Here is a 14,799-nt window from a genome sequence, read left to right as displayed (position 1 = left end):
GTAAGGTGGAGGCTGTTACGGTGACGGTGCTGGTGGTGATGGTGGTGGTGGTGATGGTGGTGGTGGTGGCGGTGGTGGTGGCGGTGGTGGTGGCGGTGGTGACGGTGGTGGTGGCGCGGCTGGCGGGGGTTTAAATAGTCAAAGTGCTTTTCAGCGATGGTTGCGAGCCAAGGAGTCGAGTCAGTGGCGCCACAGGAAGTGACGTCGCTTGGTGCGGCCCAACACAGGAAGTGACGTCGGAGCTCCCGCCACCGCAAGGAAGTGACGTCGCTTGGTGCGGCCCAGCCACAGGAAGTGACGTCGCTCGGCGCGGCCCAGCCACAGGAAGTGACGTCGCTCGGTGCGCCCCGCCACAGGAAGTGACGTCGGCGCTCCCGCCTCCGCAGGAAGTGACGTCACTTGGTGCGGCCCGACACAGGAAGTGATGTCGGAGCTCTCGCCGCCGCAGGAAGTGACGTCACTTGGTGCGGCCCAGCCACAGGAAGTGACGTCGCTTGGTGCGGCCCAACACAGGAAGTGACGTCGGAGCTCCCGCCACCGCAGGAAGTGACGTCGCTTGGTGCGGCCCAGCCACAGGAAGTGACGTCGCTCGGCGCGGCCCAGCCACAGGAAGTGACGTCGCTCGGTGCGCCCCGCCACAGGAAGTGACGTCGGCGCTCCCGCCTCCGCAGGAAGTGACGTCGCGGATCCCTCCGCCGCAGGAAGCGACGTCGGAGCTCCCTCCGCCGCAGGAAGCGACGTCGGAGCTCCCGCCGCCGCAGGAAGTGACGTCACTTGGTGCGGCCCGCCACAGGAAGTGACGTCAGAGCTCTCGCCGCCGCAGGAAGTGACGTCACTTGGTGCGGCCCAGCCACAGGAAGTGACGTCGCTTGGTGCGGCCCAGCCACAGGAAGTGACGTCACTTGGTGCGGCCCGCCACAGGAAGTGACGTCGGGGCTCCCGCCGCCGCAGGAAGTGACGTCGCAGATCCCGCCGCCGCAGGAAGTGACATCACAGACTCCGGGGGGCGTGGGGGGAGCGAGCGAGGGGGCGAGGGAGAACCGTCGAGGCTTGGCGGTGGCTCGGGAAGTCTCCGTCGAGGCCGGAGTCGGCCGGCGATTGCCGGGCAGCTCACGGCGAAGACCGCGGCGGCGGCGGCGGCGGCGGCAAAGTCGGCGAGGGGTTGGAGGAGGCGGTGGTTGAGGGACGGGCGGGGGAGGGGGTGTTGGCGGTGGGCCCCAGACCGTGACCGGCGTTGCCAGGCCGGCTCGGCGTTGGGCCCGGGCTCCGTGCGGAGTGAGGGGCCGGGGGGAGGGGGGGGGGTCCCGGGAGGGGCTCAGGGGGGAGGGGGGGGGGTCAGGAGAGCGTGGTGGCGAGGATGATGATGAGGATGATGACGAGGATGGCGACGCACACTCCAATCACAATGAGTTTCTGGAGGGCATGCGGTGGGGGAAGGAGGAGAGAGAGGGAGGAGAGAGATGGAGACACACACACACACACAGACACACAGACACAGACACACACAGACACACACACACAGACACACACACACAGACACACACACACAGACACACACACACACAGACACACACACACACAGACACACACACACACAGACACACACACACACAGACACACACACACAGACACACACACACAGACACACACACAGACACACACACACACACAGACACACACACACAGACACACACACAGACACACACACAGACACACACACAGACACACACACACACACGCCTGTGTTAATGGTTGTACCTGCGAGCGAGAATCGTTAGTAAGCCACCACCATCACCCGCATGCAACATTCACCATCACCATCATGAGCACCATCACCACGACGACCAAGCACCATCACCATCACCATGGAAACGAAGCACTATCACCGCAAGCACCATCACCACGACGCCGAAGCACCATCACCACGACAACTAGAACCATCACCACGACAACTAGAACCATCACCACGACAACTAGAACCATCGCCACGACAACTAGAACCATCGCCACGACGACGACGAGCACCATCACCACAACCAGAACCATCACCATGACAACCAGAACCATCACCATGACAACCAGAACCGTGGCCATGACAACTAGAACCGTGGCCTTTGACCGTGAGCACCATCACCATGACGACGACCATCACCACGGAGAGAGAGGGAGGGAGGGGGAGGAGGAGGCGGAGGAGAGGGAGGGAGGGGGGGAGGGAGGGGGGAGGGGGAGGAGGGAGGGGGGGAGGAGGAAGGGAGGGAGGGGGAGGTGGTTGTGGTCTCTGCCGGCCTCCAGCGAAGCCACAGCAGTGGCGGGCACCACCGCCACCGACTCACCACTTCACCTTGAGGCCCACGGCCAGGCCTACAACGAGAGCCACGACAGCGGCCAGGACTAGGAGGCAAACCACCACGAGGATGGTGCGCTGGGCGGCGCGGGCAGCAACCACAACAACAACAACCACAACAACACAAACAACAACAACAACAACACAAACAACAACAACAACAACAACAACGAGCGTTAGGTGGGGGTATGGCGGCGATGTCAACGCGTGTTGTGGTGGTGGTGGTGTCACTACCATCGTCATCACAGTCACCATCACCACCACCACCATCAACAACAACAACAACAACAACCGCCATTCGCCACTAAGTGGCGGTGACGTCACCACGACGCTTGTGCCAGGCTATGTGCACCTTGAGGCTATCACGTGACGTGTCGAACGCCCGCTGGCAGGAGGTCACTGGGCAGACCCAGGTGCCACGGGTCGACTGACTGAGATGACTGGCTGATGCACCACCTGTGCCCCCTACTGTGCCAACCTGCTGTGCTTTAGCCACCCGGCGCTCCGCTCGCTGTTGTGAGCGTCGCTCCTCCGCCCTCCGTTGTTGTTGGAGGGCGACTGCCTCCAACTGCCCAGTAGCATCCTTCACGAGCCTCCTCCACAGAGGCCGATCTTGACACCGCTGGTACCAGTCATCGGCAAGTCCACTCAGCTCCACGTCCTCCTGTACCACGTCACTCCATCTCTTCTCTAGCCCGTGCCGCGCCCGCTTAGCCCCCTCAATCCGGCCAAACAAAAGCTGTTTCGGCATGCGGTGGCTGGGCATGCGGGCTACATGACCCAGCCATCGCAGCCTTGCCTGCCGGAGGAGCTCACCGATGGGACCGTGCCCAGATCTTTCAAGGATTTGTGAGCTCCTCACACAATCCAGCCTGCAGGTTAAACCCAGGGTGGATCGTAGGCAGGCTAGCCTAAATATTTCTAACCGGCGAAGATGTTCCATTAGGGGGATCCACATTTCACAAGCGTAGAGAAGGGAGGGAATGACCGTGGCCGAGAGGACTTGAAGCTTCGTGCATAACGACAGACCAGGTAGCTTCCACACAGCATTACGAAACCGATGAAAAGATATTGCCGCTCGACTGATTCGGAGAGAGACCTCTGCTGTTAAACTGGAGCCGGTCATAAGCACACTGCCCAGGTTTGGGAAACTTTCCACTCTCTCCACAACTGCCCCATCACCAATTGGGAGTTGTGGGGGTGGAGTGTCCGATGGTACAAAATACCCAGGCAGGTGCTTAGTTTTGGTGGGGCTGATGGTAAGGCACCACCTCTTAGTGGCACCTTCCAGTCTCAGCAGCAGCGTCTCCAACTCCTCCTCTGAATGAGCAGCTATTACCAAATTATCGGCATACATAACCTGGCTGAGCAATAGGGAGCCATCCCTTGACCGCACCCGGGCATCGATCAGCCTCCCATTGTATCGATACAAAATAAAAATTCCCCGGGTACAGCTATTGAAGGCTTCACGAACTATGTGGTCAAAATAGATGTTAAATAATGTGGGAGGCAGAGGACATCCCTGTCGCACCCCAAGGTGTACAGGGAATGGCTCTGACTCCCGGCCACGTAGTTTTACCCGGGCCCGCTCACCAACATGAAGGTCCTTAATGATCGTGAGCAGAGGGTCAGGGACTCCGAAAGCACCAAGAACAACCCAGAGCCCAGGCCTACTGATGGTGTCATAGGCCTTGACCAGGTCAATAAAGCAGAGATGTAGGTCTTGTTGGAATTCCCGACACCTCTGCTCTAGCAGACGGACAGAAAATATGTCATCTGTGCAGGACTGCCCTTTCCTGAAACCGCATTGGGGCTCCGCAAGCCTCAACCTCAGCGTGTCTGGCAAGGCGATGTTGAATAATCCTTGCCAGGAAAAGCCGCTACGGGTGGCCACGTGGAATGTTCAAACGCTCACTGCGAAGGAGAGGCTGCCACTCCTCTGTTGGGAGCTGGACCGGTACCGCCTGGATCTCTGTGGCATTCAGGAGGGCCGGTGGACTGGCTCTGGCTCCTGCCACCATGAGGGGTGGACAGACCTCTACTCGGGGCAGGAGACTGCCAAACAACAGGGTGTGGCTCTTCTTCTGAACAAAAGAATGAAGGGGGCGTGGGAGCGTGGCGGTGAAGTGTGGGAAGCTGTAAGCCCCAGGCTACTTTGGGCTCGCCTTCCCATCAACCGGAGGCGAGGAGTGGTGGTCGTGGTTACTTATGCCCCCACCAAAGACGAACATCCGTGGAGGGATGCAGGCAAGGCCGATGAGTCAGATGCCGTCTATGACATCCTGTCACAGGTGCTGGCTAAAGTGGCACCTCGGGATAGAGTCATCATGTTGGGTGACTTCAATGCCCGAGTTGGTCATGATGCTGGCACCTGGTCTGGAGTGATTAGAAGGCATGGGCCGGATCAGCTTAATAACAACGGTAGGAGGCTGCTAGATTTTTGTGCAACCCATGGGCTTGTAATTACCAACACGCTGTTCCGGCATCGGCGCATCCACACAACATCATGGATGCATGCCGGGTCCAAGCAAGAACATCTGCTGAACTACATAGTGACGGACCAGCGGATGCGAGCCCATGTCCTTAACACCAGGACCTACCGTGGAGCTGATCTGCCCTCTGACCATCGACTTGTCATCTGTAAGATGCGCCTGCCGTCCCCCACTCCTCCTGATATCGAGGGTAAATGGGCGAGGTTTAGGACTGTGACTCATGCAGCTGCAATGGCTGCTTTGGTACGCGGTCCAGACCTCCCCAGAGACCCTGGTTGACAGAGGAGGTGTTCAGGATAGTTGAGAAAAAGCGACAGGCCCACTGTCATCGGCTACAGAATCCCACGTCAGAGAATGAGGAGGCTTACCGCAGCCTTCGCTCGGAGGTTCGGAGAGCCGTGAGGCGCTGCAAAGATGGGTGGTGGTCGCGGGTTGCTGAGGAGATGGAGTCTGCCTCAGTGGCCCCTGATCACAAATCTCTATTTAACTCCATCAAAAAAGTAACCTGCAGCGCCACACCTATTACCATCATTAGGGGAAAAAACGATGACCCAATCTCCGACCCCCAGGAACAGGTTTCCAGATTTGCTGAGCATTTCTGTGAGGTCCTGGGGGAGGGGAAATCCCTCAGCCAGGAAAACATCGTGGCACAAAGTGGGGATGACCCTGCTGAGGCTGCGGTGCCTCAAATATTGGAAGAAGTCACCCCCTGTGAGTGGCTGGCTGAGGTGCCATCTGTTGAGGAAGTACTGAAGGCGATCCGGAGTCTGAGACCAGGAAAGGCACCGGACAAAAATGATCTCCCAAGCGAAATGCTGAGGGAGGGTGGCATTTGTGGTCAACCACATTATGTATGCCGATGATTTGGTAATTGATGCTCACTCAGAGGAGGAGTTGGAGACGCTGCTGCTGAACCTGGAGCGTGCCACTAATAGATGGGGCCTTACCATCAGCCCCACCAAAACTAAGCACCTGCCTGGGTATTTTGTACCATCGGACACTCCACCCCCACAACTCCCAATCGGTGATGGGGCAAATTTTGACTTTAAACTTTCGTGGCCGCACGAATGAATATTCTTTGGTTCTTTCGGTAAAGTCACGGAGATAGAAATAATAATGACAAAAATAAAATAAAAAATGACAAAAAAATATAAAAACCGCAACGTTTCCATCACAACACAAGCGGCCGTCTTCGGGAGGAAAGATGGGGAAGGTCACGGGAGGGGACCGCTTTCAAAAACAGCGGGGGGCATGGCACAAGCGCTCCGTTTGGCGGATCCGGAGCGCAGGGCTCCGTCAAAAACGGTGTCACTGTGGTGGGCGGGGCTCCGTCAACAACGGTGTCACTGTGGTGGGCGGGGCTCCGTCAACAACGGTGTCACTGTGGTGGGCGGGGCTCCGTCAACAACGGTGTCACGGGGCAGTGGTGGGCGGGGCTCCGTCAACAACGGTGTCACTGTGGTGGGCGGGGCTCCGTCAAAAACGGTGTCACTGTGGTGGGCGGGGCTCCGTCAAAAACGGTGTCACTGTGGTGGGCGGGGCTCCGTCAAAAACGGTGTCACTGTGGTGGGCGGGGCTCCGTCAAAAACGGTGTCACTGTGGTGGGCGGGGCTCCGTCAACAACGGTGTCACTGTGGTGGGCGGGGCTCCGTCAACAACGGTGTCACTGAGGTGGGCGGGGCTCCGTCAACAACGGTGTCACTGTGGTGGGCGGGGCTCCGTCAACAACGGTGTCACTGTGGTGGGCGGGGCTCCGTCAACAACGGTGTCACGGGGCGGTGGGCGGGGCTCCGTCAACAACGGTGTCACGGGGCAGTGGTGGGCGGGGCTCCGTCAACAACGGTGTCACTGTGGTGGGCGGGGCTCCGTCAACAACGGTGTCACTGTGGTGGGCGGGGCTCCGTCAACAACGGTGTCACTGTGGTGGGCGGGGCTCCGTCAACAACGGTGTCACTGTGGTGGGCGGGGCTCCGTCAACAACGGTGTCACTGTGGTGGGCGGGGCTCCGTCAACAACGGTGTCACTGTGGTGGGCGGGGCTCCGTCAACAACGGTGTCACGGGGCAGTGGTGGGCGGGGCTCCGTCAACAACGGTGTCACTGTGGTGGGCGGGGCTCCGTCAACAAACGGTGTCACTGTGGTGGGCGGGGCTCCGTCAACAACAGTGTCACTGTGGTGGGCGGGGCTCCGTCAACAACGGTGTCACTGAGGTGGGCGGGGCTCCGTCAACAACGGTGTCACTGTGGTGGGCGGGGCTCCGTCAACAACGGTGTCACTGTGGTGGGCGGGGCTCCATCAACAACGGTGTCACTGAGGTGGGCGGGGCTCCGTCAACAACGGTGTCACTGTGGTGGGCGGGGCTCCGTCAACAACGGTGTCACTGTGGTGGGCGGGGCTCCGTCAACAACGGTGTCACGGGGCGGTGGGCGGGGCTCCGTCAACAACGGTGTCACGGGGCAGTGGTGGGCGGGGCTCCGTCAACAACGGTGTCACTGTGGTGGGCGGGGCTCCGTCAACAACGGTGTCACTGTGGTGGGCGGGGCTCCGTCAACAACGGTGTCACTGTGGTGGGCGGGGCTCCGTCAACAACGGTGTCACTGTGGTGGGCGGGGCTCCGTCAACAACGGTGTCACTGTGGTGGGCGGGGCTCCGTCAACAACGGTGTCACTGTGGTGGGCGGGGCTCCGTCAACAACGGTGTCACGGGGCAGTGGTGGGCGGGGCTCCGTCAACAACGGTGTCACTGTGGTGGGCGGGGCTCCGTCAACAAACGGTGTCACTGTGGTGGGCGGGGCTCCGTCAACAACAGTGTCACTGTGGTGGGCGGGGCTCCGTCAACAACGGTGTCACTGTGGTGGGCGGGGCTCCGTCAACAACAGTGTCACTGTGGTGGGCGGGGCTCCGTCAACAACGGTGTCACTGTGGTGGGCGGGGCTCCGTCAACAAACGGTGTCACTGTGGTGGGCGGGGCTCCGTCAACAACAGTGTCACTGTGGTGGGCGGGGCTCCGTCAACAACGGTGTCACGCGGTAGTGGTGGGCGGGGCTCCGTCAACAACGGTGTCACGGGGCAGTGGTGGGCGGGGCTCCGTCAACAACGGTGTCACTGTGGTGGGCGGGGCTCCGTCAACAACGGTGTCACTGTGGTGGGCGGGGCTCCGTCAACAACGGTGTCACTGTGGTGGGCGGGGCTCCGTCAACAACGGTGTCACTGTGGTGGGCGGGGCTCCGTCAACAACGGTGTCACTGTAGTGGGCGGGCTCCGTCAACAACGGTGTCACTGTGGTGGGCGGGGCTCCGTCAACAACGGTGTCACTGTGGTGGGCGGGGCTCCATCAACAACGGTGTCACTGTGGTGGGCGGGGCTCCGTCAACAACGGTGTCACGGGGCGGTGGGCGGGGCTCCGTCAACAACGGTGTCACGGGGTAGTGGTGGGCGGGGCTCCGTCAACAACGGTGTCACTGTGGTGGGCGGGGCTCCGTCAACAACGGTGTCACGGGGCAGTGGGCGGGGCTCCGTCAACAACGGTGTCACGCGGTAGTGGTGGGCGGGGCTCCGTCAACAACGGTGTCACGGGGCAGTGGTGGGCGGGGCTCCGTCAACAACGGTGTCACGGGGCAGTGGTGGGCGGGGCAAATGTGCCCTGGGGTCAGGGAGCGAGAAAGCCCAAATGACGCCATGACTTGACCTGTGGTCCCCCTTGACAAGAGAGGAAACGCAAATCGAGCCATGACCCAAAGCGGTCGTCGAAGCACTTCCAACGATTGCCGCCTCGGTTGAAATTGTGTGCGTGTCTGTCCGTGCGGATGGCTTCGTGACCCCCGGGGCTACGCCCATTTCAAACCTTTTTTTCCAGCGGTCCGCCTCGGCCAAGGGGCGGCGCTGTCCCGCCTCGCGACGGACGCTTGGTGCGTTGGGCCCCGAAACGTCGCGATTTATTACACAGTGAAACCTTGGATTGCGAGCACAATTCGTTCCGGGAGCGAGGTTGGAATCCAAAGCACTCGTATATCAAAACACTCGTATATCAAAACACTCGTATATTAAAGCACTCGCATATCAAAACACTCGTAACATCAAAAACACTCGTATATTAAAGCACTCGCAATATCAAAACACTCGTATATCAAAACACTCGTATATCAAAGCACTCGTAATATCAAAACACTCGTGTACCAAAACACTCGTGATATCAAAGGACTCGTATATCAAAACACTCGTGATATCAAAGCACTCGTAATATCAAAACACTCGTGTACCAAAACACTCGTGATATCAAAGCACTCGTAACATCAAAACACTCGTGTACCAAAACACTCGTGATATCAAAGCACTCGTAATATCAAAACACTCGTGTACCAAAACACTCGTGATATCAAAGGACTCGTATATCAAAACACTCGTGATATCAAAGCACTCGTAAATCAAAACACTCGTAAATCAAAGCACTCGTATATCAAAACACTCGTATATCAAAGCACTCGTATATCAAAGCACTCGTATATCAAACCACTCGTATATCAAAGCACTCGTAACATCAAAGCACTCGTAATATTAAAGCACTCGTATATCAAAACACTCGTATATCAAAGCACTCGTAATATCAAAGCACTCGTATATCAAAACACTCGTATATCAAAGCACTCGTAATATCAAAGCACTCGTAATATCAAAACACTCGTATATCAAAACACTCGTATATCAAAGCACTCGTAATATCAAAGCACTCGTATATCAAAACACTCGTATATCAAAGCACTCGTAATATCAAAGCACTCGTAATATCAAAGCACTCGTAATATCAAAGCACTCGTATATCAAAACACTCGTATATCAAAACACTCGTATATCAAAACACTCGTATATCAAAACACTCGTATATCAAAACACTCGTATATCAAAGCACTCGTAATATCAAAGCACTCGTATATCAAAACACTCGTATATCAAAGCACTCGTAATATCAAAGCACTCGTAATATCAAAACACTCGTATATCAAAACACTCGTATATCAAAGCACTCGTAATATCAAAGCACTCGTATATCAAAACACTCGTATATCAAAGCACTCGTAATATCAAAGCACTCGTAATATCAAAGCACTCGTATATCAAAACACTCGTATATCAAAGCACTCGTAATATCAAAGCACTCGTAATATCAAAGCACTCGTAATATCAAAGCACTCGTATATCAAAACACTCGTATATCAAAACACTCGTATATCAAAACACTCGTATATCAAAACACTTGTATATGAAAGCACTCGTAATATCAAAGCACTCGTATATCAAAACACTCGTATATCAAAGCACTCGTAATATCAAAGCACTCGTAATATCAAAACACTCGTATATCAAAACACTCGTATATCAAAGCACTCGTAATATCAAAGCACTCGTATATCAAAACACTCGTATATCAAAGCACTCGTAATATCAAAGCACTCGTAATATCAAAACACTCGTATATCAAAACACTCGTATATCAAAGCACTCGTAATATCAAAGCACTCGTATATCAAAGCACTCGTATATCAAAGCACTCGTAATATTAAAGCACTCGCATATCAAAGCACTCGTATATCAAAGCACTCGTAATATTAAAGCACTTGTAATATCAAATCACTCGTATATCAAAGCACTCGTATATCAAAGCACTCGTAATATCAAAGCACTCGTATATCAAAACACTCGTATATCAAAACACTCGTATATCAAAGCACTCGTAATATCAAAGCACTCGTATATCAAAGCACTCGTATATCAAAGCACTCGTAATATTAAAGCACTCGCATATCAAAACACTCGTAATATTAAAGCATTCGTATATCAAAACACTCGTATATCAAAACACTCGTATATCAAAGCACTCGTAATATCAAAGCAGTCGTATATCAAAGCACTCGTATATCAAAGCACTCGTAATATTAAAGCACTTGTAATAACAAATCACTCGTATATCAAAGCACTCGTATATCAAAGCACTCGTAATATCAAAGCACTCGTATATCAAAACACTCGTATATCAAAACACTCGTATATCAAAGCACTCGTAATATCAAAGCACTCGTATATTAAAACACTCGTATATCAAAGCACTCGTAATATCAAAGCACTCGTATATCAAAGCACTCGTATATCAAAGCACTCGTAATATTAAAGCACTCGTATATCAAAGCACTCGTATATCAAAACACTCGCATATCAAAGCACTCGTATATCAAAGCACTCGTAATATTAAAGCACTTGTAATATCAAATCACTCGTATATCAAAGCACTCGTAATAACAAATCACTCGTATATCAAAGCACTCGTATATCAAAGCACTCGTAATATCAAAGCACTCGTATATCAAAACACTCGTATATCAAAACACTCGTATATCAAAGCACTCGTAATATCAAAGCACTCGTATATCAAAGCACTCGTATATCAAAGCACTCGTAATATTAAAGCACTTGTAATAACAAATCACTCGTATATCAAAGCACTCGTATATCAAAGCACTCGTAATATCAAAGCACTCGTATATCAAAACACTCGTATATCAAAACACTCGTATATCAAAGCACTCGTAATATCAAAGCACTCGTATATTAAAACACTCGTATATCAAAGCACTCGTAATATCAAAGCACTCGTATATCAAATCACTCGTATATCAAAGCACTCGTAATATCAAAACACTCGTATATCAAAGCACTCGTAATATCAAAGCACTCGTATATCAAATCACTCGTATATCAAAGCCCTCGCATATCAAAGCACTCGCATATCAAAGGACTCGCATATCAAAGGACTTGTATACCAAAACACTCGCATATCAAAGCACTCGTAATATCAAAGCACTCGTATATCAAATCACTCGTATATCAAAGCCCTCGTATATCAAAGCACTCGCATATCAAAGCACTCGCATATCAAAGCACTTGTATATCAAAGCACTCGCATATCAAAACACTCGTATATCAAAGCACTCGCATATCAAAGCACTCGCATATCAAAGCACTTGTATATCAAAGCACTCGCATATCAAAGGACTCGCATATCAAAACACTCGTATATCAAAGCACTCGTATATCAAAGCACTCGGATATCAACGCACTCGCATATCAAAGCACTCGCATATCAAAGCACTCGCATATCAAAGGACTCGCATATCAACGCACTCGCATATCAAAGCACTCGCATATCAAAGCACTCGCATATCAAAGGACTCGCATCAAAGCACTCGCATATCAAAGCACTCGCATATCAAAGGACTTGTATACCAAAACACTCGCATATCAAAACACTCGTATATCAAAGCACTCGCATATCAAAGCACTCGTATATCAAAGCACTCGCATATCAAAGCACTCGCATATCAAAGCACTCGCATATCAAAGCACTCGCATATCAAAGGACTCGCATATCAAAACACTCATATATCAAAGCACTCGCATATCAAAGGACTCGCATATCAAAGGACTCGCATATCAAAGGACTCGCATATCAAAGCACTCGCATATCAAAGCACTCGCATATCAAAGGACTCGCATATCAAAGGACTTGTATACCAAAACACTCGCATATCAAAACACTCGTATATCAAAGCACTCGCATATCAAAGCACTCGTATATCAAAGCACTCGCATATCAAAGCATTCGCATATCAAAGCACTCGTATATCAAAGCACTCGTATATCAAAGCACTTGTATATGAAAGCACTTGTAATATCAAAACACTCGTATATCAAAACACTCGTATATCAAAGCACTCGTATATCAAAGCACTCGTAATATCAAACCACTCGTATATCAAGGCACTCATAATATCAAAACACTCGCATATCAAAACACTCGTATATCAAGGCACTCGTATATTAAGGCACTCGTAATATCAAAGCACTCGTAAATCAAAACACTTGTAATATCAAAGCACTCGTATATCAAAGCATTCGTAATATCAAAGCACTCGTATATCAAAGCACTCGTATATCAAGACACTCGTAATATCAAAGCACTCGTACATCAAAACACTCGTATATCAAAACACTCGTATATATCAAAGCACTCGCATATCAAAGCACTCGCATATTAAAACACTCGTATATCAAAGCACTCGTAATATCAAAGCACTCGTATATCAAAACACTCGTATATCAAAGCACTCGTAATATCAAAACACTCGTAATATCAAAACACTCGTATATCAAAACACTCATATATCAAAACACTCGTATATCAAAGCATTCGTAATATCAAAGCACTCGTACATCAAAGCACTCGTACATCAAAACACTCGTATATCAAAGCACTCGTAATATCAAAGCACTCGCATATCAAAACACTCGCATATCAAAACACTCGTATATCAAAACACTCGTATATCAAAACACTCGTAATATCAAAGGACTCGCATATCAAAGGACTCGCATATCAAAACACTCGTATATCAAAGCACTCGTATATCAAAGCGCTCGTAACATCAAAGGACTCGCATATCAAAACACTCGCATATCAAAACACTCGTATATCAAAACACTCGTATATCAAAACACTCGTAATATCAAAGGACTCGCATATCAAAACACTCGTATATCAAAGCACTCGTAACATCAAAGGACTCGCATATCAAAACACTCGCATATCAAAACACTCGCATATCAAAACACTCGCATATCAAAACACTCGTATATCAAAGCACTCGTAACATCAAAGGACTCGCATATCAAAACACTCGTATATCAAAGCACTCGTATATCAAAGCACTCGTATATCAAAGCACTCGTAATATTAAAGCACTCGCATATCAAAACACTCGTATATCAAAGCACTCGTATATCAAAGCACTCGTAATATCAAAGCACTCGTATATCAAAACACTCGTATATCAAAACACTCGTATATCAAAACACTCGTATATCAAAACACTCGTATATCAAAACACTCGTATATCAAAACACTCGTATATCAAAGCACTCGTAATATCAAAGCACTCGTATATCAAAACACTCGTATATCAAAGCACTCGTAATATCAAAGCACTCGTAATATCAAAACACTCGTATATCAAAACACTCGTATATCAAAGCACTCGTAATATCAAAGCACTCGTATATCAAAACACTCGTATATCAAAGCACTCGTAATATCAAAGCACTCGTAATATCAAAGCACTCGTAATATCAAAGCACTCGTATATCAAAACACTCGTATATCAAAACACTCGTATATCAAAACACTCGTATATCAAAACACTCGTATATCAAAACACTCGTATATCAAAGCACTCGTAATATCAAAGCACTCGTATATCAAAACACTCGTATATCAAAGCACTCGTAATATCAAAGCACTCGTAATATCAAAACACTCGTATATCAAAACACTCGTATATCAAAGCACTCGTAATATCAAAGCACTCGTATATCAAAACACTCGTATATCAAAGCACTCGTAATATCAAAGCACTCGTAATATCAAAGCACTCGTATATCAAAACACTCGTATATCAAAGCACTCGTAATATCAAAGCACTCGTAATATCAAAGCACTCGTAATATCAAAGCACTCGTATATCAAAACACTCGTATATCAAAACACTCGTATATCAAAACACTCGTATATCAAAACACTCGTATATCAAAACACTCGTATATGAAAGCACTCGTAATATCAAAGCACTCGTATATCAAAACACTCGTATATCAAAGCACTCGTAATATCAAAGCACTCGTATATTAAAACACTCGTATATCAAAGCACTCGTAATATCAAAGCACTCGTATATCAAATCACTCGTATATCAAAGCACTCGTAATATCAAAACACTCGTATATCAAAGCACTCGTAATATCAAAGCACTCGTATATCAAATCACTCGTATATCAAAGCCCTCGCATATCAAAGCACTCGCATATCAAAGGACTCGCATATCAAAGGACTTGTATACCAAAACACTCGCATATCAAAGCAC

General features: G+C 50.4%; 1 protein-coding gene across 2 annotated transcripts in view; it reads right to left on the bottom strand.

The window, feature by feature from the left end:
* Positions 1 to 300: 300 nt before the first annotated feature.
* LOC116937357 (syntaxin-1A-like) overlaps positions 301 to 14,799 on the bottom strand; it is a 138,481-nt gene continuing 123,982 nt past the window's right edge. The window contains exons 10-11 of one of the 2 annotated variants that reach the window (XM_076058614.1): positions 2,334 to 2,422; positions 1,316 to 1,413 (exon numbers count right to left, since the gene is read on the bottom strand). In XM_076058614.1, coding sequence (XP_075914729.1) covers position 1,413; positions 2,334 to 2,422 — 90 coding nt within the window. In that variant the 3' untranslated portion in view covers positions 1,316 to 1,412. Of the gene's footprint in view, positions 1,414 to 2,333; positions 2,423 to 14,799 lie in introns of both variants that reach the window. The other variant, XM_076058613.1, reaches the window with a different exon arrangement.

The sequence above is a fragment of the Petromyzon marinus genome (assembly GCF_048934315.1).
Source record: "Petromyzon marinus isolate PM22_M1 ecotype Great Lakes invasive population chromosome 77 unlocalized genomic scaffold, UKy_Petmar_22M1.pri1.0 chr77_unloc.3, whole genome shotgun sequence".
Taxonomy (NCBI): Eukaryota; Metazoa; Chordata; class Hyperoartia; order Petromyzontiformes; family Petromyzontidae; genus Petromyzon; species Petromyzon marinus.
This window is presented reverse-complemented; position numbering and strand designations above follow the sequence as displayed.